The following is a 26,252-nucleotide window of genomic DNA, read 5'->3' on the forward strand; positions in this document are numbered from 1 at the left end:
TTTAAATCCACTCTGATACACACCCCCACCGCCTGTGGGAGTGAGTCGTCCCATCTCTGTGTACATTTATTAACCCGTAAGAAAGCTTCAAAGCAGATCAGTGGGGAGCGTTTCAGACAGGGTCATTACGTTAGCATCAGGGGGGTGGCAGTGGCACATGGCGTTCATGATTGTTGGATTGTGATGCTATATTTTGAGTGACATTCCAATGGACACAATGGATGTTGATCTAAAAGTGAAATACTGCAGCTACCGGTCTGCTCTGGTTGAACCAAAGATGACATTTTAGTAGTTAAAATCCAAAGCTATTTGAAGTCATTTCTCTAGATAATTCTGCCTTCAACAACACGTCTTGCCATCAGTAGCCACAGACCGTTGAATGGCACGATTCAAATCATGCCAACACAATCAAATGACTATTAATAAGGACCACCCATCGTCGGTTATCACAGATATGTACTGTAATGGTATGTAATTAACTCCCATTAGCACAGGAAGCTAGGGGGAGGGACGTCTCATGGAATAGGATTAGTATGCATAATTTCAGTCTCGAGAACATGTAGCTGGCTATACTATACGTATAAGGCTCTGGTAAGACCCTACAGATCTGTCGAAATACTATTTGTTTTTTTCAAAGGCCATAATACCATTATATAATCTATCCTCAATTAATCATTTAAAATTCAAAGTCTTCATCATCAAAGGAAGGGACCATGGCCTTTTTTCTAATGTTGCCATGGGGTCGGGACAACTGATTACTATTTCAGAATAAAAAAATTTAGAGACAATGCTCATACACACTGTCTGTGCTCAATGTGGTTGGGTTTGGGCCTTGTCCTTGGGGGCACCATTGACGATTGGTGGAGATGGGGGCGATAGCGAGCTCCAGATATACATATGGGAGAACTGCTGATAAGCCAGTTTCATACAGGCTTAGTCATTCTGTGTTATCGCCACAGCGAGTGTAAATTTGTTATGAAATTGCATTTCTGGGGTGTTGGGATTGAACAGTTTCACAGATTTTCCTGTGTGAGCGTGGGGGGAACATGCAATGCCATGTTAAACAGGTAAGAGTAGTCTGCACTCTTAGAAAAAAGGGTTCTTCAGCTGTCTTCCAGGTAGAACCTTTTTTGGTTCCTGGTAGAACCCTTTTGGGTTCCATGTAGAACCCTCTGGCAAGGTTCTACATGGAATCTAAAGGGGTTCTACCTGGAACCAAAAGGGTTCTACCTGGAACCAAAAAGGGTTCTTTAAAGGGTTGTCCTATGGGGACAGCCGAAGAACCCTTTTAGGTTCTAGATAGCACCTTTTTTTCTAAGAGTGTTTGCTTCTTACCACCTCATTCTAACTACTAGGGCAAATTTGGGGGGGGAATAATACTGTTAAAAACCTATAGAAATGTATGACCCTCTAAATGGAGTAAATTAAACAACAGTGCAATGGGACATTCCATGAATAGGGGTGACATACTGTAGTACCCTGGATGCAATGCTCACCTAGATAGTGAGATGACTTTTCAAACAACCAATTTTTTTCTTCTTGGTAGATTCCGCAAGGGGGGACAAGAAGGAGAGTAAATGTCCGACCCCGGGCTGCGACGGGACCGGCCACGTCACGGGTCTCTACCCCCACCACAGGAGCCTGTCAGGCTGCCCCCACAAGGACAGGGTGCCACCAGAGAGTAAGTCCCATTGAAAATGTCTAACGTCCTGCTTGGGAACATTGGATTGAGCATTGCCCTCCCATCGCCTGCAATGTGGAACAGCATTTTTCAGTTGGATCTAATTTTCTTTTGAGTTTCTGGGTAACTCTTTTCCAGCAATTGCCCTTCAATGGTGCTTGTGTTGGGTTGACACATGAGGTCGTCTTCCGATCAGCATGGTGCCGTGTTCTTTCTTTGCTTTCACCCTGCTTGATCACTGTCCATGCCTGCATGCAAAGTAATGTCTCATCCATAGATCAGATACCTAATGGCATGCACATCGCTTTGTGAGACTACTTATATTGACCAGACATACCTCTATTTCTGCTTCAGTAAAGGACATAATGTAATATGTAACATTAGTTAGTCCAGCTAATTTCCCACCTGATTGGTCTATCAAGATTTTGCAGAAAGACTAACAACATGCTGACTACCTCTGAATGCTGCTTGATTCAATCCATTATTTTTCTGCTGCCTGCATGAGCATCAACATTACATTTTAACAGTGCATGCCACTTTCTCTGCTCACTACCTAATAATAGTTGAACAATAACCACTGACTCTGGGTGCTCCTAACCCCTTGCTGTCTCTCTCACCTCTCCCTGTCTGTCCTAAGTTCTTGCAATGTATGAAAATGTTCTAAAGTGCCCTACTCCTGGCTGCTCGGGGCGTGGCCATGTCAATAGCAACAGGAACTCCCACCGCAGGTGAGTGGCTGGCAACCAGGCAGGGCATGCACTGGGAGAGAAATAAGAAAAAACAGTGGAATAAATGTATAGTCTGATAGAACATAATAAAAAAAATCTCTATCCAGGATCTAAGAAAGAGAAAAAAAGGGTTCAAAACAGGTATATGTGGGGGTGCCATAGGAGTCTGCCACTTGGTAACGGTGTATCTCAGGTTCAGGAATCTATTGTCAGCAGTTACAGTGCATTCAGAAAGTATTCACACCCCTTGACTTTTTACACATTTTGTTGTGTTGGAGCCTGAATTTAAAATGGGTTAAATTGAGACTTTGTGTCACTGATCTAGACACAATACCCCATAATGTCAAAGTGGAATTTAGTTTTTCGAATTCTTTACTAATCAATTAGAAATTAAAAGCCTAAATAAGTACAGGAGTAAACATTTTCACATAATATGTCACATAATAAGTTGCATTGAATCACTCTGTGTGCGATAATAGTGGTTAACATGATTTTTGAATGACTACCCCATCTCTGTACCACACACATAAAATGTTCTGTAAGGTCCCTCAGTCGAGAAGTGAATTTCAAGCACAGATTAAACCACAAAGACCAGGGAGGTTTTCCAATGCCTCACAAAGAATGGCACTTATTGGTAGAAGGGTGAAAATAGAAAAAGAAGGCACTGAATATCACTTTGAGTTATCAATTACCTTTTGGATGGTCAATCAAAACACCCAATCATTACTGAGTGTTAGTCAGTAATGTGTTGTATTGATTTGCCCCAAACATAACACTGTATTCAGGACAAAAAGTTAATTACTTTGCCACATTTATTGCAGTATTACATTAGTGCCTTGTTGCAAACAGGATGCATGTTTCGGAATATTTTTATTCTGTACAGGCTTCCTTCTTTTCACTCTATCAATTAGGTTAGTATTGTGGCGTAACTACAATGTTGTTGATCCATCCTCAGTTTTCTCCTATCACAGCCATTAAACTAACTATAACCGTTTTAAAGTGACCATTGGCAACTGAGTTAGGAAGGACGCCTGTATCTTTGTAGTGACTGGGTGTATTGATCCAAAGTGTAATTAATAACTTCACCATGCTCAAAGGGATATTCAATGTCTGCTATTTTTATTGTTACTCATCTACCAATAGGTGCCTTTCTTTGCAAGGCATTGGAAAACCTCCCTGGTCGTTGTGGTTGAATCTGTGTTTGAAATTCACTGCTCGACTGAGGGACCTTAAAGATACGTGTATGTGTGTTGTACAGAGATGAGGTAGTCATACACACTTACTCATTCAAGGGTTTTTCTTTATTTGTACTATTTTTTTAATTGTAGAATAATAGTGAAGACATCAAAACTATGAAATAACACATATGGAATCATGTAGTAACCAAAAAAGTGTTAAACAAATCAAATTATATTTGATATTTGAGATTCTTCAAATAGCCACCCTTTGCCTTGATGACAGCTTTGCACACTCTTGGCATTCTCTCAACCAGCTTCATGAGGCAGTCACCTGGAATGTATTTCAATTAACAGGTGTGCCTTCTTAAAAGTGAATTTGTGGAATTTCTTTCCTTCTTAATACGTTTGAGCCAATCAATTGTGTTGTGACAAGGTAGGGGGGTATACAGAAGATAGCCCTATTTGGTAAAAGACCAAGTCCATATTATGGCAAGAACAGCTCAAATAAGCAAAGAGAAATGACAGTCCATCATTACTTTAAGACATGAAGGTCAGTCAATATGGAAAATGTCAAGAACTTTGAACGTTTTTTCAAGTGCAGTCGCAAAACACATCAAGTGCTATGATGAAACTGGCTCTCATGAGGACCGCCACAGGAATGGAAGACCCAGAGTTACCTCTGCTGCAGAGGATAAGTTCATTAGTTACCAGCCTCAGAAATTGCAGCCCAAATAAATGCTTCACAGAGATCAAGTCACAGACACATCTCAACATCAACTGTTCAGAGGGGACTGTGTGAATCAGGCCTTCATGGTCGAATTGCTGTAAAGAAACCACTACTAAAGGACACCAATAATAAGAAGAGACCTGCTTGGGCCAAGAAACACAAGCAATGGACATTAGACCGGTGGGTCTGGAGTCCAAATTTGAGATTTTTGGTTCCAACCGCCATGTCTTTGTGATACGCGGTGTGGGTGAACGGATGATATCCGCATGTGTAGTTCCCACCGTAAAGTATGGAGGAGGAGGTGTTATGGTGTGGGGGTGCTTTGCTGGTGACACTGTCTGTGCTTTATTTAGAATTCAAGGGACACTTAACCAACATGGCTACCACAGTATTCTGCAACAATACGCCATCCCATCTGGTTTGGGCTTAGTGGGACTATCATTTGTTTTTCAACAGGACAATGACCCAACACACCTCCAGGCTGTGTAAGGGCTATTTTACCAAGAAGGAGATTGATGGAGTGCTGCATCAGATGACCTGGCCTCCACAATCCCCCAACCTCAACCCATTTGAGATGGTTTGGGATGAGTCGGACGGCAGAGTGAAGGAAAAGCAGCCAATAAGTGCTCAGCACATGTGGGAACTGCTCCAGGTGAAGCTGGTTGAGAGAATGCCAATAGCGTGCAAAGCTGTCATCAAGGCAAAGGGTGGCTATTTGAAGAATCACAAATATAAAATATATTTTGATTTTTTAACACATTTTTTGGTTACTACATGATTGCATATGTGTTATTTAATAGTTTTGATGTCTTCACTATTATTCTACAATGTAGAAAATAGCAAAAATAAAGAAAAACCCTTGAATGTGTGATAAGGTGGTGTTGAAGGAGTCAGGCGCAGGAGGGTAAATTACAGAAACAGGCTTTAATCCGAAAAATACAGGTTTACGCAGAAATGCGTCAACACAGTCCAGGGCACAAAACAGGTGCACTGGAAAATACAAGGCACACGGGAAAAATACTCCTGTCGATACCAATTACAAGCGCTCCACCGAGCTACTAACCTCCACAACAAACAATCACCCACAAGGACAAGGGGGCAGAGGGAACACTTACACTTATATATGTGATTGACAAGACAATTGATATGATGATTGGGACGGCAGTGGTTAGTACTCCGGTGACGACGAACGCCGAAGCCTGCCCGAACAAGGAGGGGAGGCAGCCTCGGCGGAAGTCGTGACAGAATGAGTAGGTGTGTCCAAACTTTTGACTGGTACTGTATGTTAAACACTACTATTGCACACAGAGTCCGTGCAACTTATTATGTGATTTGTTAAGCATATTTTTACTCCTGAATTTATTTAGGCTTGCCATAACAAAGGGGTTGAATACTTATTGACTTAAGACATTTCAGCTTTTCATTTGTTATTAATTTGTAAAAATGTTGAAAAACATAATTCCACTTTGATATTATGGGGTATTGTGTATATGCAAGTGACAAAAAATCTCAATTTAATCCGTTTTAAATTCAGGCTGTAACACAACAAAATGTGGAAAAAGTAAAGGGGTGTGAATACTTTCTAAAGGCAATGTATATACTGTAGGTACACAGACAATATCACACACAATGCATACACTATAAATACACAATGCACACACACACACACACACACACACACACACACACACACACACACACACACCTCCCTCTCCACCCGCAGTTGCTGTAGGACATGTTATATAGAACACATCCTGTGGGACTGGCAGTATTGGGGAGCACTGCCTAACAAAATGAAAAAAAGATTGAGATGTATAGCTTTTGTGTCTCTCGTTTCTCTCCTCGCTGTTGTCATGGAAACTCTACGATACAGACAGCAGTCCTTCTGTCAGGTTGTCACATGGTCCTCACAGTTTTTCTCTGACGCTTTGAAATGTGTGTCTGTATGCGAGTGTGTGTGTGTGTGTGTGTGTTACGGAGCTGGCCATATAACATTTTTTTTTCTCACGTGGATAAGAAACGATTAGGAGAGGCCCTCGGCACCACATTCGTCTCACACACAAAAGCAGCGCCGGTTTGTTTGTGAGAATGACTGATTTGTGTGTGAATGAACAGCCTGGTCTCATAGACTAGACATAACATAGTAAACATAAATCAAATCAAATTAGTATGATATGTTACGTATAGTATGGTTACATAAGACAGAAGGTTACTTAAGGCAAAAACTATAGTAGAGTGGTTGGTTGGGGCGGATGGGTAGGCTTTGCAGCTACTTACTACCTTTTAGCTAGTTTGCAACTACTTAACATGTTAGCTAACCCTTTCCCTAACCCTAACCTTTACCCATTAACTTAACTCCTAACCCTAACTCCTAACCCTAACCTTAACCCTAACCTTTTTTTTTGTTCTTCTTTTTTTTTTAGGGGGTAGATCCGCTTTATTTATTTTTATTTTATTTATTTTTTAGGGGGTAGATAAGCTTTAATATTGCAGATAGATTGTAACTTCCATCAATGTAATTGTCTGCATCACTTCCAATCCCCCATATGTTTTTTTTTTTTACATTTACATTGTATATTGTTTACATTATATATATATATATATATATATATATATATATATATATATATATATATATATATATATATATATATATATATATATATATATATATATATCACATACATACATATACACATATACATACATATATACATACATATCCTTTAAAAATATATATATTTCCCTTTATTACTTTCCAACCCCACCATCACTTCCCTAATTGGAGTAAACTAGTGAACAACAATGCTTAGGCCTCTACTTCATGCTTATACATACTATATACATTTTATGGACACAGTCAATAATTATATTTTGTTTGTTTTTACTCCTGAACTTCCTCCGATCATTTTCATGATGTCCATCTGGTATGCTTCTATATGCCATATCTTTCTAACTGTACTCTTTCACAAAAACTCACAATATATAACCTATATACTTATTATGGACACAGCATGTCTTACACTAGTTATCTTGTTGTTATTAGTTGTTGTTATTAGTCCCATCCTTCAGCTCCATTCAACACCTCCCATCTATCTCTTAACACCATCCATATTGGATTTCTATTTGCCATATATTTTTCAACTGTACTGTGATGTTTTACAAAAGTTCTGAACCTTTCTATTCTCATTGTTTCTACAGTTTGTAAATTGAAAATAAACATTTTTGCTAAAAGTATTATTATATTATTGATCGATTGACTATGACTTTTCAGATCACCCAGTAGTGCTATCTGCAGGGTCAGCTCCATGCAAATATTGCAATCCTTCAGCCATTCCTGGACCTGTGTCCAGAAACAAGCTACAAATGGACAGTACCAAAACAAATGATCTAATGATTCTGTCTCTTCACAGCCAAATCTGCAGAGCTGGGAAGATTGTATCCCCCATACAAATAACATTATATTGGTAGCAAGGATTTTCTATAATAATTTAAACTGAAAAATTCAAAGTTTTGAATCCGGCGTCGTTTTGCGTATCAGTTCATAAACACTATGCCATGGGATCGGTACATCAAAAATCTCTTCCCAACTATTTTGCAATCTATATGGGACGGCTGTCAATCCTTTGGTCCTTAAATGAAACTGGTATACTTTGTTATTTATCACAGTTTTCTTTAACCAATTATATTCTTTAATGCAAGGCCGACAGACAAGTTCCTTACATTTTCCCCCTTCCACTTTCCTCTTCCATTTTTGCGGTAATGCTGCAATTATTTGGTTGTAATTTTGGGTAGAGCAGACATTTCCATATGTTTTTGTTAGCTGCATGTGCGACATAACTCCACCAGTCCTACCATGATATCATTTACGAAGATTATACCTTTTTTAAATGTTTTTAATGTTTTTTTATCAATTAGTATATTTGAGTTTAACCACAATATTTGTTGCATTATTTGTTCTGTCGTTTCTGGAGGATTAAATTGAAATTGCAACCAACTTTCTATGGCTTGTTTTAGAAATATTGATATTTGGGAGATATAATAACTGAAAGTGTGAGGTTGTATAAAGGGAAAAAGGCCATTCTTGAACATTGGGTGAGACAATCTTACTAATCTTACTAATTTGCTAGAGAACCAGTTCGGATTTAGGTATAACTTTTGTATGACTGAAGCTTTTAGTGATAGGTCTAATGCTTTAATATTTAATCATTTCTGTCCTCCGAATTCATATTCATTATATAAATAGGCCCGTTTAATTTTGTCTGGCTTGCCGTTCCAAATAAAATTGAATATTTTTTTCTCATATAATTAAAAAAATTGTTCGCTAAGCGTAGGCAAGACCATAAGCAAATAGGTAAACTGGGATAATACTAAAGAGTTAATCAGGGTGATTTTTCCACAAATAGGCAGGTATTTACCTTTCCATGGAAGCAAGATCTTATCTATTTTTGCTAACTTTCTATTAAGATTTATTGGAGTGAGATCACTTATTTCATTTGGGATATGTATTCCGAGTATATCCACATCACCATCAGACCATTTTATTGGTCAACTACATGGTAATGTAAATTTTTTATTTTTTAGTGATCCAATACGTAATATAGTACATTTATCATAATTTGGTTGTAATCCAGAGAGGTTAGAAAATGTATCTAGATCCTCTATGAGGCTGTGGAGGGATTCAAGTTGTGGATTTAAAAGAAAAAACTTTCGGAGAAATAGCCATTATTTACTATTTTACACATAGGGTTACTATACATGATTTTAACCCATTTTATAAGAGATTCTCCAAAATTGAAATGCTCCAGGCACCTTAACCCTAACCTTAACCCTAACCTCAACCCCTAACCCCTAGCCTAGCTAACATTAGCCACCTATCTAACGTTATCATTAGCCACCTAGCTAACGTTACATTTACATTTTAGTCATTTAGCAGACGCTCTTATCCAGAGCGACTTACAGTTAGTGAATACATTTTTTTTTTTTTTATACTGGCCCCCCATGGGAAACGAACCCACAACCCTGGCGTTGCAAACGCCATGCTCTATCAACTGAGCTACATCCCTGCCGGCCATTCCCTCCCCTACCCTGGACCAATTGTGCGCCGCCCATGAGTCTCCCGGTCGCGGCCGGCTGCGACAGAGCCTGGATTCGAACCAGGATCTCTAGTAGCACAGTTAGCACTGCGATGCAGTGCCTTAGACCACTGCGCCACTCAGGAGCTATTAGCCACAACAAATTGGAATTCGTAACATATCATGCAAAATGGATGATGGACATCCACTAATTAATACATACCATACAAAACGTAACATATCATACTAATTGGAGTGTCCCGGATTTACATTTATTATGTTTCGTCTACCCCTGAGTCCAGGTTGGTTTGAAAAAATACTCTCATATACTGTAAGAGGTGCAAATCTGAGGGAGAAAGGGGAATAAAACAAGGGAAAAGAGGATGAGAAAGCGAGAGGGGAGAGGTGATGAGGAAGAGATGAGGCCGTACAGTAGCTGGCATTGTGGTGAATCAGTTCTCCCCACTGTGCCTACCCAGAATGCCTCTGAAAGGACTGAGGTATCTAGCTGAGAGGATCTCTCTGAAGCTCAGCAGCCCCTCTTGCTCAGGCAGCCAATAACATGTATCTGCAAAGCTCCGGCATTGCAATTAAGAACTAGGCCATAGAAAATACATAATTCATACGTGGGGTCCCATCGTATAGCAAAACATTTGCAATGCTGTTTAAATCCAAGCCAAATTTTGTTGATTGACTGGATGTGTCTGTTATCGGTGATGCGGACTCTGTAGGTGTGTGTGTGAGGGGGTACATGTCTGTGCAAGTGGTGTCTGTGTGTGTGTGTGTGTGTGTCTGGGTGTGTGCCAGCACGCACGTGTGTGTGTGCTTGCGTACGTGCGTACATGCATGCGTGTGTGTCTTCTGGCCAATTAGGCCTCACTCTGTTGTGTGAATGCTGTTGCAGTCTCTCGGGGTGCCCCATCGCTGCTGCAGAGAAGATGGTTAAAGTCCAGGAGAAGCACATCCCATGTGACGGGGGCCCCAAGTCCAACCAGGCTTCAGACCGTGTGCTGAGGTACTCACTCACACCCTCATCACATGACCACCACTCCCCCAGCCTCCCCGCTCATCCCAGTGCATTCCTTGTAGCCGTGAACGTAACCTCTGACCTGCATCAATCTCTCATACCTCATATAGACGTAGAAAGAAAGAACATATGGTAACATCATGTACATTCTACATACAATAGACAGGACATAGCCTACCGTATTAGCTCTCATGATTTTGCTCTTACAAATGAAGTCCCCCTAGTGGTTCAGTGAGGACTTACACCATCCAGTCAGTCAGACCGCTCTCACCGCGTGTACACAAACACGGCCCCCCTGTCCATGGTTATCTTCCAGGCCAATGTGCTTTGTGAAACAGCTGGAGATCCCACAGTACGGTTACAAAAATAACGTCTCCACCAGCACGCCGCGCTCCAACCTGGCCAAGGAGCTGGAGAAGTACTCCAAGACCAGCTTTGACTACGGCCAAGGCTACGACAGCCAGCACCACGTCTACGGTGGGGGGAAGAGAGGCCTGGCCCCCAAGCCCCAAGGACGGGACTCCTCGCCTAAGGGATATGATGGTAGGGAATGACTTCCTGTGTCTCACACACAAACACACACACACACACACACACAGACGCAGGCAGGAACACAAACATTATTCCCAGATTCTAGATCACTGCTAAGACAATGAGGTAAATGTGTTGAATAACTCTATGCAACACATATACAATGCAAATAAACTATTGAAATGTGTATTCCCAAAACCAATTTTTGAGGCTATATTTAATTTCCATAAATGTGATACTGCATGGCATAGTTCATATTAGATGGAACAACCCCAATCCGGATTGGAGATAAATATAGAACACAGCCCATTTACTTGGCCCTGATGCATTTTTGAGCTGCTGGTTGGAAGGTTTTCTCTTATGCTTTTTGCCTCAGCTTCCTGTAGCGTGGAGAGATGCTTTTAGGGCAGGTTTCTGTATTCCCCGCTCACTCACACACTCTGCTGCCTGCAAACCCTTACTGTGAAGCCCATATTTACTGTCACACCGCTCCCATCCCTCTTGCTCGCACTCTCTCTCCCTCTAGCACACTCCTCGCGCTCTCCATCCCTGTCTCCCGCACCTCTTTCTCCACTCTATCTATTTATCTATCTATCTATCTATCTATCTATCTATCTATCTATCTATCTATCTATCTATCTATCTATCTATCTATCTATCTATCTATCTATCTATCTATCTATCTATCTATCTATCTATCTATCTATCTATCTATCTATCTATCTATCTATCTATCTATCTATCTATCTATCTATCTACATCTATATATACAGTATGTATCCTTTAGATTTTTCTAAATTTCATCTTTCTATACAGCTCTATTTCAATTATTTTATATTTCAGATCTTTTTTGGCGGGGCCAAAATCTGGCCTTCGGCATCGTTGTGTGTGACTTTATCTATGTACTGTATGTGTGTGTGTAGGTATGTGTGTGGGTGTGTGTGTGTGTGTGCATGGATGATGTCTGCACTCTATGTGTATACAGTATGTGTGTCTGTATGTCTGTGTATGATCTCTATGCTGTGCTCCCTCCCTGCAGCCAAGCGCTACTGTAAGAGCCCAGCCAGCAGCACGACGAGCAGCTACGCTCCCAGCAGCAGCAGTCTGAGCTGCGGAGGGGGAGGGGGCGGCAGCAGCGCCAGCAGCACCTGCAGCAAAAGCAGCTTCGACTACACACACGACATGGAGGCTGCCCACATGGCCGCCACAGCCATCCTCAACCTGTCCACACGCTGCAGGGAGATGCCCCACGGCCTGGGAAGCAAGCCCCAGGACCTCCTCTCCCAGGTAGGGAGGGCTACGGCCCAGACTCATGCTCACACTCACCCAGCAGGCTCCAGCTCCGCCTCTGGGGCGTTGCGTAGCGCTCTCTCTCTCTCTCTCTCTCTCTCTCTCTCTCTCTCTCTCTCTCTCTCTCTCTCTCTCTCTCTCTCTCTCTCTCTCTCTCTCTCTCTCTCTCTCTCTCTCTCTCTCTCTCTCTCTCTCTCTCTCTCTCTCTCTCTCTCTCTCTCTCTCTCTCTCTCTCTCTCTCTCTCTCTCTCTCTCTCTCTCTCTCTCTCTCTCTCACATTCTCACTCTCTGTCCGACATCTCTAATCTCTCTCTCTCTATCTCTCTCTCTCTTTCTCTCTGTGCCTCCTTTTCTGTCCCTCTGTCTCCCACTCTCTGCTCTCTCTCTCTTTTTCCACCCCTATCTTTCTCCCTTTGTCTATTTATTTCCCCTATCTTTCCTGCTTTCTTTATTGCTCTTTCAATCTATCAGACTACATTTGCATTATATCTCTGATAAAATATGGATATTATCTCTTCCTTACTGCCACCCTGAGTCAGTTCTAGTGAAAAGTGGGCCCTTGTCTGATACAGGCAACAATGAGTCAGAGGCCTCCTCCACAGGGTTAGGTGTCAGATGCTTTTCTATTCCATATTATTTTGGCTTTGCTTATTACAGAATAATGCAGTCTGGCCTGGCATCCTGTGACTCTGTATGTGGCACATTCACTACATTGTGGGGTGTAGCTTGTTCTAAAGTGCGTCCAATTTCACAAAATATTTTGCTGTTCGACCTGGAGTTTTAACTTGGGATCACCCTACGAAAACAAAAATCCTAAATATATATATACAGTATATATATATATAAAATAAGTTGTTGTAATGATAAGGCTTCGCTGTACCATTTTTTCCCGAGCACAGATTTGTTAGCGACATGCTTGCACCATTAATACAGCGAAAACTGCTTGTTTCTAACCCAAAAAGTTCAAAAGATCTGACCCACATTACCAACGCAACGTTTTTTATTTCCTGTCACGGCTTGGGGGGGGGGGGCATTTTACATTCACAAACCATGTCGTGGGCCATTCTAAAACTACTCGCGGGCCACATTTGTTTTACACCTTGTTCAGTCATGTTTGTTACCTCATTAGCTAGCTAGCTAATAACCTGGTAACTTTATCAGTATATCCAAACATTTGGGGGCACAGAAAGAAAGGAAACAGGATAGCTTCTTCAGGAGATCAATGATCATAGAAATAAATGAATGACAAATATCTTGCATGTCATCATCATAAACTTTACATTCTTAAAGAGACAGTGCACAATTTTCAATGCAATGCATCTCAATAGGAAAATTGTGCTTTTACATAATGTAGAAACCTAATAGTCCACAAATGACTTTTTAATTTCAATAACAGGTATTTGTATCAACATTTTAGCTTTCTATATATAAACAAATGTATTTACATGGTTACATTTTAGTTTCTAGGGCACAACATGGGCAACAAGGGCGGCAGATAGCTTAGTGGTTAAGAGCGTTGTGCCAGTAACCGAAAGGTCGCTGGTTCTAATCCCTGAACCGACTAGGTAAAAAATCTGTCGATGTGCCCTTGAGCAAGGCACAACCCAAATTGCTCCTGTATGTCGCTCTGGATAAGAGCGTTTGCTAAATAAATAAATTACAAAATTAAAAAAAAAAAAAACATGTGCTTCAGAAGTAGCTAGAATTCATATAGGCTATATCTCTGTAGATTAAAAAAAAAGTTTTTCTACCAATGGTGCACCGGTGCTACCAATAATTTTTTTTAATTTAGAGCCCTGGTGCAGGGCAAGCATAGCCATGAGAGCAGTATATAATCTAACGCTGTGAGACAAAGAGATACATTGGGCGCGGTGGACTAGAGCCCTTGGCTTTTTAAGACAACCTGGAATGGATCGATGAGCATTTCAGTTGCCTCTCTCTCTCTCTCTCTCTCTCTCTCTCTCTCTCTCTCTCTCTCTCTCTCTCTCTCTCTCTCTCTCTCTCTCTCTCTCTCTCTCTCTCTCTCTCTCTCTCTCTCTCTCTCTCTCTCTCTCTCTCTCTCTCTCTCTCTCTCTCTCTCTCTCTCTCTCTCTCTCTCTCTCTCTCTCTCTCTCTCTCTAGTAATCATGCCCCTGTGCAGAGGCGAGAGAGAGTGACCTCTCTGTGAGGACATGGTCTTGCTCTGGCGCAGTCTGTCTCTGTGTACACCATCACCATCGTCATCATCATCATCAGAGCGCCGCGGGGATATTCCCTGTGTTGTACATTAATCTCCTCTCCGCCACAGTATGGGCTGCAGAGTTGGCCAAGGGGGAGGAGTAATTAGTCTCTCCCTCGCTTTCTCTCCCTCTATCAACCCTCTCCTCTCCATTCACTCTCTCCTCTTTACCTCCTGCAATCTATTTATCGTGCTCCCTTGCTCTCTTCTCCTTCCCATCTTTCTTTTATCCTATTTACCTCCCTTTCCCCCTTCTCTCTTCCTCCCTCCCTCCCTCCCTCCCTCCCTCCATCTCTCTCTGACAGAGTCCTGATGGGGACGTGGATGACAACAGTACCCTGGACCTGAGTGTGAGCCGGGGGCAGCCGGGGGGTCCGGAGGGGAGTGGCACGGTGCTGACGCCCCTGCAGCCCATGTCCCCCCAGCGGCAGGCCCTGCTCAACAGCAGCCGCTGCTACCAGATGAGCGAGGCCGACTGCTGGGACCTGCCCGTGGACTACACCAAGATCAAGCGCATCACCGACGACGATCACAAAGAGGTATGGGGAAGGACCGCAGCATTATGGGTAATGTAGTTATGGTGTAATGTGGGTTTTTTTGTGTTCAAAATTAAAATCTATTGAACAGAATAGTCCTCTATTTTATTCCAATGGTCTCTTGCAGTGGAGGCACAATTCAAAGGTGGCTTATCCAGAACATATTTTACTCCCTGCGAGTGTTCAATATTCCTTAATGAGCCATATACCGGCAGCACACAGGTAATGATGATTTGATTGGGAGGGGGGTATCCTGTATACACTGATAGTCTTTCAGTGACATCTAGTGGATGCTACTGGTACTGCATTAACTCAATGTGAGAATCTCAATTTTCAATTGATACCTCACATCCTCCCTCATCATCTCCTTCTCAAAGCACATTGGGGCAGAAGATCTGAGGTTCCTCCCCCCGAGAAAGAGAAATGGAAAGAGGAGACGAGGAATCAAGGAAATATAATTGAGATTCACCCAATGACTCAGTGACGCACACTACTGTGGATTCATTGTCCGTGAGATACATTAAGGCTCAGCAGCATTATATTATTAGTGTCTGATAGATCATCTTTACAAGTTGTACTTTGAATCGCTGATATTACACAAAGAAACCCATGCAATAAATTGATACATTTGCAGTATCAAATGAAAAAGCTTGAAGTTGAGGGGGTGTAGACATAAGAGTAATTGGGCTTGCTAATCAAGCATGGATGAAACATTTTCAGTGGGGCGTAAGCATTGAGATCGAAGGGAGAGGGTTTATTTGGGAGAATTGTTTCATACCAAGATATAGGATCTGCTGAGTAATAGAAAAAAATTGGGATGTGTGGGATGTGAATATGAGTATGAATTGTAATCATGTACTAATTGAAAAATGTAGGATGTGTGAATATGAATCTATGCTATGGTCACAGGCTACATGATAACATGATGTAGTCTTCCTTTCTGTCATCCCTCCACCAGGTCGATGACCTGGACCCATTCCAGGACCTTCTGGATGAGCAGCACTATGGAGGGGATGTGACCATGCCCAGCCCCAAACAGAAGTACTCTCCCTGCAAGGAGGGCAAGAAGGAACTCATCACGTAAGACCAAAACAAGCTTATCACCTTTTTACTACTTGACAGTCATTATACTCTCTTTACCTATTGACCATTTTCCACATCTGATGTTATCATTGTATGTCTGTGTATTCTCTAGTCTCTCAAGCTGCCAGTTAGCTGACAAAAGCATCCGCAGTATGATGACGACCAATGCGCAAGACCTCAAGTAAGCATAACCGCATTTCTCCAATGTCTCTGATAGAGACGATTGTGATTTCAATATTTTAGTCTTTACGTTTCCTAGCAGACCAATAGCCGGATAAGTGTTGATGCTGTCAGCTTTGGTATTACCCTGTCCCCTGTAGACACTCTCCTTGTCCCTATGTCCCAGGTGTCCCACTACGGGATGTGACGGGTCTGGACACATCACTGGGAACTACGCCTCGCACAGGAGGTAGCTTGCACCCCATCATAAAGACAAAAGCCATACAGTATATTTAGCAGCCCCTAAAATGTCAGATTGTAGAAGACGGTGATGCATAGATACATACAGTGCCTTCGGAAAGTATTCAGACCTGTTGACTTTTTCCACATTTTGTTACATTACAGCTTTATTCTAAAATGGATTTTTTTTTTTATCCTCAGCAATCTCCACACAATACCCCATAATGAAAAAGCGAAAACAGGTTTCTATAAATTTGTGCAAATAAAAAAATGAAAAAATACCTTATAAGTATTCAGACCCTTTGCTATGAGACACGAAATTGAGGTCAGGTGCATCCTGTTTTCATTGATCATCCTTGAGATCTTTCTACAACTTGATTGGAGTCCACCTGTCGTAAATTCAATTAATTGGACATGATTTGGAAAGGCACACACCCGTCTCTATAATGTCCCACAGTTGACAGTGCAAGTCAGAGCAAAAACCAAGCCATGAGGTCGAAGGAATTGTCCGTAGAGCTCCGAGACAAGATTGGCACAGATCTGGGGAAAGGTACCAAAAAATGTCTGCAGCAATGAAGGTCCCCAAGAACACAGTGGCCTCCATCATTCTTAAATGGAAGAAGTTTGGAACCACCAAGACTCTTACTAGAGCTGGCTGCCCGGCCAAACTGAGCAATCGGGGGAGAAGGGCCTTGGTCAGGGAGGTGACTAAGAACCCAATGGTCACTCTGACAGAGCTCTAGAGTTCCTCTGTGGAGATGGGAGAACCTTCCAGAAGGACAACCATCTCTGCAGCACTCCATCAATCAGGCCTTTAAGGTAGAGTGGCCAGACGGAAGCCACTCCTCAGTAAAAGGCACATGACATTCCGCTTGGAGTTTGCCAAAAGGCACCAAAAGACTCTCAGACCATGAGAAACAAGATTATCTGGTCTGATGAAACCAAGATTGAACTTTTTGGCCTGAATGCCAAGCGTCACGTCTGGAGGAAACCTGGCACCATCCCTACGGTGAAGCATGGTGGTGGCAGCATCATGCTGTAGACTGGGAGACTAGTCAGGATCGAGGCAAAGATGAATGGCGCAAAGTACAGAGCGGTACTTGCTACAGCAGGAAAATAATCCTGCAGCAATAGGAAATGTGAATTATTATGTAGATTATAATTAATGGAATTTCTTTGTGGGGGTAAATACATTTTTCACAAGGGCAAATCAAGTCTGACATTTGAAAACCTGCTCCAAAGCAATCAGGACCTCAGACTGGGGCAAAGGTTCCCCTTCCAACAGGACAACGACCCTAAGCACAGCCAAGACAACGCAGGAGTGGCTTCGGGACAAGTCTCTGAATGTCCTTGAGTGGCCCAGCCAGAGCCCGGACTTGAACTCGATCGAACATCTCTGGAGAGACCTGAAAATAGCTGTGCAGCAACGCTCCCCATCCAACCTAACAGAGCTTGAGAGGATCAGCAGAGAATAATGGGAGAAACTCCCCAAATACAGGTGTACCAAGCTTGTAGCGTCATACCCAAGAAGACTCGAGTCTGTAATCGCTGCCAAAGGTACTTCAACAAAGTACTGAGTCAAGGGTCTGAATACTTATGTAAATATGATATTTCCGTTTTGTATTTTTAAACCTGTTTTTGCTTTGTCATTATGGGGTATTGTGTGTAGATTGATGAGCGGAAAAAAAACAATTTAATCAATTTTAGAATAAGGCTTTAACCTAACAAAATTTGAAAAATGGATACTTTCCGAAGGCACTGTATACAGTTTATTACATATTTTGTAGTGTATACCTTCTCTGTTTTCAGTCCACTGAGCTCTGATGAAGTAATTTGTTACCGTATATACATGTATTTGAATAGGCTATTAGGTTTGTCTTGAAACCATCTGATACTAACTTTACAGAGCTATCATTCTGAGAAGTGATTTGTCTTTTGATGAACTGCAAATGCACTGATGTTGTACTCATACTCTTAAGATGGTAGTGAACTGCACAAGACCTTTCCCCTCTAGTCTGTCAGGCTGTCCACGGGCGAAGAAGAGCGGGATCAAGATACTGCACAGCAAGGAGGACAAGGACGACCAGGAGCCAATTAGGTGAGGGTTGGAACGGATAGTAGTATATTATCTTGGTAAATTTGTCAACATACAGATGTAGGATCTTAATTGGAGCCAGTTTGCTACAGCAGGAAAATAATCCTGCAGCAATAGGAAATGTGAATTATTATGTAGATTATAATTAATGGAATTTCTTTGTGGGGGTAAATACATTTTTCACAAGGGCAAATCAAGTCTGACATTTCAAAGTGAAAAGTACAAACTTTATAAGCCTTTTTAAACGTTGAATACACTACAAGTTTGCCTTTCCTGCTGTGCAGGAAGATTCTCAGCAACAAAAGAGTTATCAAATTAAGATCCTACATCTGTATTCTCTTGAAGTCAGTCATGCATTTCACCTCATATTCTCTACAGCCAGTGTAGTACACCTAGTGGGTACACTACAGTAAAGGTTACCTTTCCACCACTTAAGTAATGCCATAATGTTAAGCACATATGACCTTGCCGTGAATCATCTAAAGTTCACTGTGTGTCCTTTCACCAATCACCTCCCAATCGCTGCACAGCTGTTGCTGCCACCTCTATCCCTGCGAGGTTCACTGGATCTACCATCATCATTAACATTGTAATCATAATTAACACTGACCTCCCCACTCCCGGGGTGGAGCAGCCCGCAGACACGCTGTGCTAATTCTAATCAGCCCAAATGTCACTCTGAAGGACAATGTAGAACCATGGGTAAATGTCTATAAACCGGAGATGGTTTTCATTACAGTAGCTAATCTTTTTCTAGTAGTCTTTTTAGTGTGTGGATGACATTTACCAGGGACAGCTGTGCTGCAGGTGAGGAGAGCGATGTCGTGACCTGACTGACCTTTGTGACCCCTTCTCTCCTCAGGTGTCCAGTCCCAGGCTGTGATGGACAGGGTCACGTGACGGGGAAGTACGCATCTCACCGCAGCGCGTCGGGCTGCCCCCTGGCGGCCAAGCGGCAGAAGGATGGCTACGTCAACGGCTCCCAGTTTGCATGGAAGTCCGGGAAGACAGACGGCATGTCGTGCCCGACCCCGGGTTGTGATGGATCAGGACATGTCAGCGGGAGCTTCCTGACCCATCGGAGGTGGGTGGGGCTCTGCACGGTTCTGGTGTAAACGAGCAACTGTGTACAAATGTAACTAAGTACCAGATCAAGAATGTAAATTATGCAGCAGGGTTGGAGTCATATGATTTTATTCACCAGAGCCTTTCTTCCTCAGTCTCTCCGGTTGCCCCCGTGCCACCTCAGCCATGAAGAAAGCCAGAATGACTGGGGTAGAAATGTTGACAATCAAGCAACGGGCAAGCAAAGGTAATTGCCAGGCACAAATACCAGTCAGAATGCCCCTTGACTAACCACTTGCTGGTTTTATCAAAACATATTCAAGCTGAATCAAAAGTGCATTTTATGTTTCCCCTTCTCTAGGAATAGAAAATGATGAGGACATCAAACAGCTGGATACAGAAATCAAAGATCTAAACGAATCGAACAATCAAGTGGAATCAGACATGATTAAACTTAGGACACAAGTAAGATTCATTCATTACTTATTCAAGATTAATTAATTAATTATTATAGGGCAGTTAGTCTTGCTGAGTTTGGGCAAATATTGAAACAGGTTGCTGGATTAAAGCTTACATCAAATGCATATAACTTGATTTTGATGTTTCATTCCCCAAGAAACTGTGATATGACTAGCGCAGTACATTTTTCAGTCACTCTGGTTCATCAACTTCAATGCACGTCTTTCTCTCCTTTCCCAGATCACCACTATGGAGACTAACCTGAAGTCCATAGAGGAGGAGAACAAAGTGATTGAGCAGCAGAATGACTCGCTACTGCACGAGCTAGCCAACCTCAGCCACTCTCTCATCAACAGTTTAGCTAATATCCAGCTCCCACATATGGTAAGTACCATCACAACTTAGCCTCCAACAGTTACTGTCGGACAAGCACTGTATCAAGTCGAACGAAGATGCCATAGGAATCAAGAACGGTTTATGGGGAAATAGGACGTGGGGTTAGGTAATAAGGCTATGTTGTCGAAGATACTAGATGGCACACTTGAAAGCATGCCACTTTGATGTTCCATGATTGCAAGTGTTGAAACCCAGGGCCATTTGAAGTATATGAGTCAATGTAACATGAGTGAAAACAAAACGTGGTCATATCATGGTAGTGGCTTATTCCACTGTATTCTGCCAAATTGGATATGTTTATTTCCATAGTGATTGTTTGTTGATGCCATTTAAACAGAACACGTAAAAAAGTATTATAAAATACATCTCTTACCCTGTTATGTGCTTGAAAAATCATTGCAACATAAGGTCTAACTGCAATAACATAATTGGGTTTTTTCATCTGCTGCTTTCTGTTTGTCCCTTGTTTTCTCAGCTGTTCATATGCTTCTGTGCTACAACACTTCCCTTACAGACTAATAATCTAATCTAACCCCCCCCCCCCCCACACACACACACACACACACACACTCCCCCCTGCTTGGTTTCAGTTGAGAAATAAACAGGGCTGATAGGATATTGCTTGATCTAAAAGGCACCAACGTTTCTTAGTCATAAATTAAATCTGAATCTGGCTCCCTGTTCTCCACCCATTAATGTGAGGGGATCACATTTTAGGAGGGTTATAAAGCATTTTTCTAGCCTGGAACCATATCTGTTTGTGCTATACCCAACTGCTATACAGCGGCTTGCGAAAGTATTCACCCCCCTTGGCATTTTTCCTATTTTGTTGCCTTACAACCTGGAATTAAATTAGATTTTGGGGGGATTTGTATCATTTGATGCCTACCACACACATCACAAAATGCCTACCACTTTGAAGATGCAAAATATATTTTATTGTGAAACAAACAAGAAATAAGAAAACTTGAGCGTGCATAACTATTCACCCCCCGAAAGTCAATACTTTGTAGAGTCACCTTTTGCAGCAATTACAGCTGCAAGTCTCTTGGGGTATGTCTCTATAAGCTTGGCACATCTGGCCACTGGGATTTTTGCCAATTCTTCAAGGCAAAACTGCCCCAGCTCCTTCAAGTTGGATGGGTTCCGCTGGTGTACAGCAATCTTGAAGTCATACCACAGATTCTCAATTGGATTGAGGTCTGGGCTTTGACTAGGCCATTCCAAGACATTTAAATGTTTCCCCTTAAACCACTCGAGTGTTGCTTTAGCAGTATGCTTAGGGTCATTGTCCTGCTGGAAGGGGAACTTCCATCCCGGTCTCAAATCTCTGGAAGACTGAAACAGGTTTCCCTCAATAATGTCCCTGTATTTAGCGCCATCCATCATTCCTTCAATTCTGACCAGTTTCCCAGTCCCTGCCAATGGCTTTTATCTGGCCACTCTTCCGTAAAGCCCAGCTCTGTGGAGTGTACGGCTTAAAGTGGTCCTATGGACAGATATTCCAATCTCCGCTGTGGAGCTTTGCAGCTCCTTCAGGGTTATCTTTGGTCTCTTTGTTGCCTCTTTGATTAATGCCCTCCTTGTCTGGTCCATGAGTTTTAGTGGGCAGCCCTCTCTTGGCAGGTTTGTTGTGGTGCCATATTCTTTCCATTTTTAAATAATGGATTTAATGGTGCTCTGTGGGATGTTCAAAGTTTCTGATATTTTTTTAGAACCCAACCCTGATCTGTACTTCTCCACAACTTTGTCCCTGACCTGTTTGGAGAGCTCCTTGGTCTTCATGGTGCCGCTTGCTTGGTGGTGCCCCTTGTTTAGTGGTGTTGCAGATTCTGGGGCCTTTCAGAACAGGTGTATATATACTGAGATCATGTGACAGATCATGTGACACTTAGATTGCACACAGGTGGACTTTATTTAACTAATTTTGTGACTTCTGAAGGTAATTGGTTGCACCAGATCTTATTTAGGTGCTTCATAGCAAAGTGGTTGAATACATATGCACCACTTTTCCATATGCACCACTTTTCCGTTATTATTTTTGTAGAATTTTTTTTAACAAGTTATTTTTTTCATTTCACTTCACCAATTTGGACTATTTTGTGTATGTCCATTACATGAAATCGAAATGAAAATCCATTTAAATTACAGGTTGTAATGCAACAAAATAGGAAAAACGCCAAGGGGGATGTTATGCCAAACGTCATGACAATAACTATTAGCAAGACAGCACAAAAATATCTGCGACCAGGCTAGAATTTTGCTCCCTTTTGTACAGCAGGCTAATAGAATTCTATCTATCTCTATTCTCTTTACACCTCTTCCTGTAGAAACCGATGCCACAGAAAGAGGCCCCAGTTAAACATAGCTGCTGTTTACAGATGCCCCACAGAGTAAGATATTCCTTTTCATAGTCTAATTATTATCCTTTTCTTCTGCACTATCATCTCCTCCCTTAAGTCTTCCTCCTATACTGGTGAACACTCTCTGTGGTGTTTATGCATCACAATTGTCCATAAATGTTGCTGCGTTATACTACGATTCAATGGTTTGGTCATATTTAGAGACGTTTTGTGGCTTCTTAGAAGAATTTCAAAGAGCCCCATGATATATTGCTGACAAGGAAGTGGTTATGATGGAGTAACACTACGAGCCATTTTTACACAGTTATATCACAATTACAGTCAATGAAGCAAGTATGTTCAGTCTGCTATTGCATATTCAGTGTCTCTCTGTTTGTCTGTCTGTTCATGCTACTGTTACAGTGTGTGTACCTGTCTGAGAAATGGCTCCCACAACTCCCACATCTCACTAGCTGCACACATTACATTAGTTTATTTATGTGATGTCAGTCATCGTTTTGTCTCCATAAGATAAGCATCAACAATCATGCCTGCTATGAGTTGCTAAAATCAATCTACACTGACTTTGCATGGTTTGGAGTTGCAGTAGATCAACTGTACTATACATAGGACTATGTAAATGGTTACATTTTATTAAATCGATGAAGTATTGTAAATACACACTTAGTACAGCCCCAGTGACCATACTGTCCTTACAATGTTTGCAGCTGTCAGTGTCCTTCCCTGAACAATTTGTATTTCCCTCCTTTCCCTTGTCTTTGAAAGAAACTGAATTGATCATCAATATGAAATCATACTGAATCTGATTGCATCTGTACCATTGTCCTTATTGGTGTCTTTTTCCCTCACAGGAGCCAATGAATGAACAAAACTTTGATAGTTATGTGAATACTTTGACAGACATGTACACCCATCAGGACCAATACCAGAGTCCAGAGAACAAGGCCCTATTGGAGAACATCAAACAAGCGGTGCAAGGCATCCAAGTGTAATAGCCTATCTACCTGCAAAAAGGCACTGTCTGAGGCTAAATCAAATGATGTTAAAGCGACAACAAAAAAGTCAAAAGAGAGAATGGATCAGGATTTTTTGCTGCTGTAAATTACCATAATGATTCTTTTATTACACTGTTATGCTCTGAGCTCCATGGTTATGATTTTTTTGCCTTGCTTTAAAAATAGTTCCCAATGGCAAAAGTTTAAAAGAACATACACGTTTTGTACATTTTCATATTACCTAATATAAAGTGATGTACTGTTTATAGCTGCTAATGTATGCACATTTTTGTGTATATGTATTTATTAATTGTAAGCTTGTTTCATTCATTATTTTAACGCTTATTGATAAAAAGGACTATACTGAGTCCCATGGGTGGGGAGCCAGATGAGGGCAATGTGAGGAGCAATCATTTTTAGATAAGCGCTTCTTTTTTTGGATGTAATAGAATACAAAAAAATACCTTTGGTGTGAAGATTGTTAACTGGATGTAAATGTATCGATTTTTGTAACAATGTTTGAAAAACTCTTTGTCTTCAGTGGTCTGTGTGGAGACTAATAATAATGTCTATGTTTAAATAAAATATGAGAAGAAACTATGTATAAATATGACAAATTTCAAACATCATGAGACGGAAACTAAGAGGTGCAACTCCCATCATCTAGAATGGACTGTACTTCATTAGGTTAGAAATAAAAAAAGTATTAGTAATCTGTGCTGTTAAAAACTATTTCCATTTCAAACACAGAGCGGGATGACCAATGGCTATGGGAAATGTAGGAGACAATCTAGCGTTACTAATTTATTTAAATCGTAAATCTTATTGAATAGCTAGTAGGACAACTTATCAGCAATATTGGTATAGCAATGATTAAATCACTTGTTTAGATATTGGATGCAATCTATATAGAAAAAAATGTTTGGGTATATGCAATTTCTTATAAATAAAATTAGCAGAGCTGATAAATCTTTTTACTAAATGTAAATGTATTAAGTTTTGTATAAATCTTTTAATACAATCATGTTTTAGGGATTCATCATGGGGCGATCAGTTCCAAAATGAAAGATGGATGAGTTTATGAGTTTCGTTCTCTCATGTTCGATTTTGCACAGGAACACCTTTGTTTTGATGTTTTTATGTTTTTATTTAAACTTAAAGAGGTACTTGAAAGGTCAAATTAATGGTCAGAAGTTTTGTAGAAAAGTTATCTTTATAAAGGCTGATTGATGTGCTGGACTTACAGGGTCAATGTCCCCCATTTATCATAGTATATTATTGCACTTGTTCAGTAGAAATGTCTTTGCGATCATGCATAGTATGTGTCTGAGCCACACCACATGATATGAGCTAAAGATTGCTTTTTGATTCTGTCCTAAAAATGGATCTATTGGTAAAAAAACTTTATTGATATCTATTATAACAACAAATAATGCTAACTAACGAAAGTGATATTGGAAATAGTGGTCCATGATTAACTAGCGTTTCTATGATTGATGACAATTCCATGAGTAAATTGCTATCACTTTCTATGAGACACCCTCAATAAATGTTTTCATAGTACTTAAAAACACCATTATAATGCAATTTGAGTGTCAATGTCAGCCCCCTATAATGCCATAACCTTTTAAACATCAGTCAACTGCAACAAATCTACCCTAACATAGTATTTACTTATTAATAATTCAATTTCCTATACAAATTGGCATAACCATGTGACATACACTTGCTGAAGACGACTCTAATAATGGATTATGTGTGTTCTTAATACAGTTTATCATGCATGCACATCATGGGAGTATTTCACAATTATATCAATAAATAGAGATAATTATTTGCATTTAAACGACTGTATATGGCAACAGTATCATCTAAGACATATTGTATGTGGAAGTAGCCTAGAGTGTGGAGTCTAGGACTGCGTTTAGACAGGCAGTCCAATTCTGATCTTTTTTCAAGTAATTGGTCTTTTGACATTTGACATTTACATTTTAGTCATTTAGCAGACGCCCTTATCCAGAGCGACTTACAGTTTTTAGTGAGTACATACATTTTTCATACTGGCCCCCCGTGGGAATCGAACCCACAACCCTGGCGTTGCAAGCGCCATGCTCTATCAATTGAGCTACAGGAGGCCTATCACATAGATATTTTCACGTCAGATCTTTTCAGAGCTGATCTGATTGGTCAAACGACCAATTAGTGAAAAAAATACCAGAATTGGGCTGCCTGTCTAAATGCAGCCGCGAGACTTAGAGCTGAATGAGACAAGTTCACTTCAGACATCCCTTCTTGATAGTCAACATGAGGGTGCTATAGGCTTAGCTAGTCATTGACCTGATCTCACACTTCAAAGCATCTCTTTGGACCTACTAGACTTGAGGTCCACATTCCATATGACTCCAT

General features: G+C 41.1%; 1 protein-coding gene across 10 annotated transcripts in view; it reads left to right on the forward strand.

The window, feature by feature from the left end:
• Positions 1 to 25,840, forward strand: part of myt1la (myelin transcription factor 1-like, a) — a 55,391-nt gene extending 29,551 nt beyond the window's left edge. For 3 of the 10 annotated variants that reach the window (XM_045211342.1, XM_045211341.1, XM_045211345.1), the window contains exons 8-23: positions 1,547 to 1,681; positions 2,319 to 2,409; positions 10,294 to 10,404; positions 10,733 to 10,959; positions 11,987 to 12,234; positions 14,761 to 14,994; positions 15,923 to 16,071; positions 16,187 to 16,255; positions 16,421 to 16,483; positions 18,473 to 18,571; positions 19,431 to 19,652; positions 19,789 to 19,880; positions 19,995 to 20,098; positions 20,333 to 20,476; positions 22,819 to 22,881; positions 23,703 to 25,840. In XM_045211342.1, the coding sequence (XP_045067277.1) occupies positions 1,547 to 1,681; positions 2,319 to 2,409; positions 10,294 to 10,404; positions 10,733 to 10,959; positions 11,987 to 12,234; positions 14,761 to 14,994; positions 15,923 to 16,071; positions 16,187 to 16,255; positions 16,421 to 16,483; positions 18,473 to 18,571; positions 19,431 to 19,652; positions 19,789 to 19,880; positions 19,995 to 20,098; positions 20,333 to 20,476; positions 22,819 to 22,881; positions 23,703 to 23,843 (2,192 nt within the window). In that variant the 3' untranslated portion in view covers positions 23,844 to 25,840. The remainder of the gene's footprint in view (positions 1 to 1,546; positions 1,682 to 2,318; positions 2,410 to 10,293; positions 10,405 to 10,732; positions 10,960 to 11,986; positions 12,235 to 14,760; positions 14,995 to 15,922; positions 16,072 to 16,186; positions 16,256 to 16,420; positions 16,484 to 18,472; positions 18,572 to 19,430; positions 19,653 to 19,788; positions 19,881 to 19,994; positions 20,099 to 20,332; positions 20,477 to 22,818; positions 22,882 to 23,702) is intronic. The other 7 variants (XM_045211343.1, XM_045211344.1, XM_041866010.1 and 4 more) reach the window with 7 other exon arrangements.
• Positions 25,841 to 26,252: the final 412 nt, after the last annotated feature.

Source organism: Coregonus clupeaformis, chromosome 36, assembly GCF_020615455.1.
Source record: "Coregonus clupeaformis isolate EN_2021a chromosome 36, ASM2061545v1, whole genome shotgun sequence".
NCBI lineage: Eukaryota > Metazoa > Chordata > Actinopteri > Salmoniformes > Salmonidae > Coregonus > Coregonus clupeaformis.